Below are 2,500 nucleotides of genomic sequence, written 5' to 3'. Positions count from 1 at the left end.
CCGCCAAGAGATCCGCCAGTTCCTGCCAGAAATTCGCTTCTTCACGATGACCTCGGACGAGTTCGTGCAAAGCGTGGTCACGACGGACGTCCTGTCGCCGGAGGAGAGCGTCTTCGTGCTCAAACACATTGCCAAGCCAGACAGCGACACCAGCGCGGCGGCGGCTCTCAATCTCAACCCGTCCAGGGAAGACAGGTCGTCCCTGATCAACAAGGTTAGGCGATCGTATTTCCGTAATGTTCATCTATTTTCCAGAACAAAGATAACAAATTGTGGTGAGCGTCTACAAGTTATAATATTAGTCTATGAAATCTGTATGATAAAAAACAACAAAAAACAAACCGCTATCCATACAACATTCTCTTTAATATCAACATCACAACCTAACAACATTACATTTCTTACAATTCCTACGTCAACCATGTTTTCAAGCAGAGACGATACCCTCAACCCAAATCCAACAATAACACCCAACGACCTTTCCATCCTCTATAATAATCCGTATTCCAAGACGTGTTGTGGAAGTCCTTCGCTATATCTCTCCTCCTTCACAGAGTCAGATGCGAACGTGCGTGTGCGAAGGCGTCAGCAAATCCTGGCTGACGGATTCTTACTACCAGTTCCACCTTGTTCCTGACGACAACATAGTGCTCCTGGCCTTGAAGATCCAGCTCAGTGGCGGCACCGAGGAGGTTCAGGTGAGCGCTGCAGTGGGATGGATATTAACGCTATCCTCCTCTTTCTTCATATCATCGTGGTTATATCATTATCGTCATCGTCACTTGCCATCGTCATCGTCATCGTCATTATCATCATCATCAGCATCATCAACAACAACTTCATCATCATCGTCACCATCAACAGCCCTGATCCTTTTCATTATGATGATAAATGATTAATAATTGTCAGTAATGATAATGATAATGACAACGATGCTAACAACTATGATTATAATCATAACAATGATAATAATACCATATGATAACAACAATGATAATGGTAATAGTGAGGATGATCATGGCAATACTAATAATGGTAATAATGATATTAATGATAATAATAATAATGATGATAATAATGATATTAATGATAATGATAATAATGATGATAATAATGTTATTAATGATAATGATAATATATATAAGGATAAAATCAAATAATGATAATGATGGTACTAATGATAATGATGATAATGAGAATAATAACAATAATGATGATAAAGGTATTGATAATAATAATAATGATAGATATAGTCATAATAAAACTATCAATGATAATGATAGTAATAATAATGTTAATGAAATAATGATGATGATAATAATGACAATGATAACGGTAATTATAAGGATGATAATGATGATAACAATGACTATTATTATCACAATGATAATAATAGTAATAATAATGATAATAATGATAATGATAATAGCAATAACAATAGTAATGACAACAAACATAATAATAAATGTAATAATGATATTAATGATATATTAGTGATAATACTGCTACTAACAAAAATAATAATGATAACATTGATAATGATATTAATAATAATAATAATGAAAATAATATTGATAAAAATAATGACGATAATAGTGGTGATGATGATGATGATGAAATACCCCCCCCCCACACACACACACACACAATTAATAATAATCATGAAAATAATTCTAAAAATAATAATAATAATAATAACAATAATAGTAATGATAATAATAATGATAGTAATAATATCATACCAATGATAATGATATAATGTTAATCATATCAATAATCATAACATCAATAATGGTAATAATCATGATAATGATGATTATCCTCATTATGATTTACATGTATGATAATGTTTAAAATGTAGGCAACCAATATCTGTATATCTTATTCATGTTTAGCGTTTATGAATAATAGATCAATGGTTAATGTAATAAGTAATCACGATGTCAATGTAATAATTCATATGTTTTCACTACATTTTGTTTTAGTTTTGCATATACTGCACAGTGTAAAATTTCTCTGTCGTTCGTCATTTGACAAACTGATTTCTCTCTTTTATACCAACAACACTATCAGTTTCAAAATGGAAATTGAACAGAATATCAACTACACATTTCTGAACAAAATAAAGCTTCATCCTGTCGAAAATTACAACCTGATATTTTGTTTGTTTGTTTTCGTCCCCTCCCCTCTTTTCGTGCCAGCTTGGATTAGTCTTTCCTCCCAATATGGAATAATATCTTTATCACTTTACCTTATCCGACTTCAATGCACCTTCAATAAATAGAAATCTTAATCCCATCCCACTTTCCAATTTCCCTTCGCAGCTCGAGATCCGGAAAGAGGAGTCCAAATCCCTCCCTCTGTGCACCCTGAACAGCCGAGGCAACAACATCTCCTTCAAGAACCCTATTCATCTTCGGGAATCAGTCACTTACGTCTTCACTTTGCACACGAGCGACACGGAGACGTCACTCTATGGGGCGAAGTTTGCCAAGAAGGA

General features: G+C 34.0%; 1 protein-coding gene across 1 annotated transcript in view; it reads left to right on the top strand.

Moving 5' to 3' along the window:
* The window catches only part of LOC122244098 (BTB/POZ domain-containing protein 6-B), a 28,111-nt gene that overhangs the window by 25,454 nt on the left and 157 nt on the right, over window positions 1-2,500 (top strand). Inside the window, exons 7-9 of the mRNA XM_043001915.2 lie at window positions 1-214; window positions 555-698; window positions 2,325-2,500. The exon at window positions 1-214 is cut by the window's left edge and continues 51 nt beyond it; the exon at window positions 2,325-2,500 is cut by the window's right edge and continues 157 nt beyond it. Of these exons, the coding sequence (XP_042857849.2) occupies window positions 1-214; window positions 555-698; window positions 2,325-2,500 (534 nt within the window). The remainder of the gene's footprint in view (window positions 215-554; window positions 699-2,324) is intronic.

The sequence above is a fragment of the Penaeus japonicus genome, unplaced genomic scaffold (assembly GCF_977035675.1).
Source record: "Penaeus japonicus unplaced genomic scaffold, GWHDUDI00000001_assembly GWHDUDI00000012, whole genome shotgun sequence".
Lineage (NCBI taxonomy): Eukaryota > Metazoa > Arthropoda > Malacostraca > Decapoda > Penaeidae > Penaeus > Penaeus japonicus.
This window is presented reverse-complemented; position numbering and strand designations above follow the sequence as displayed.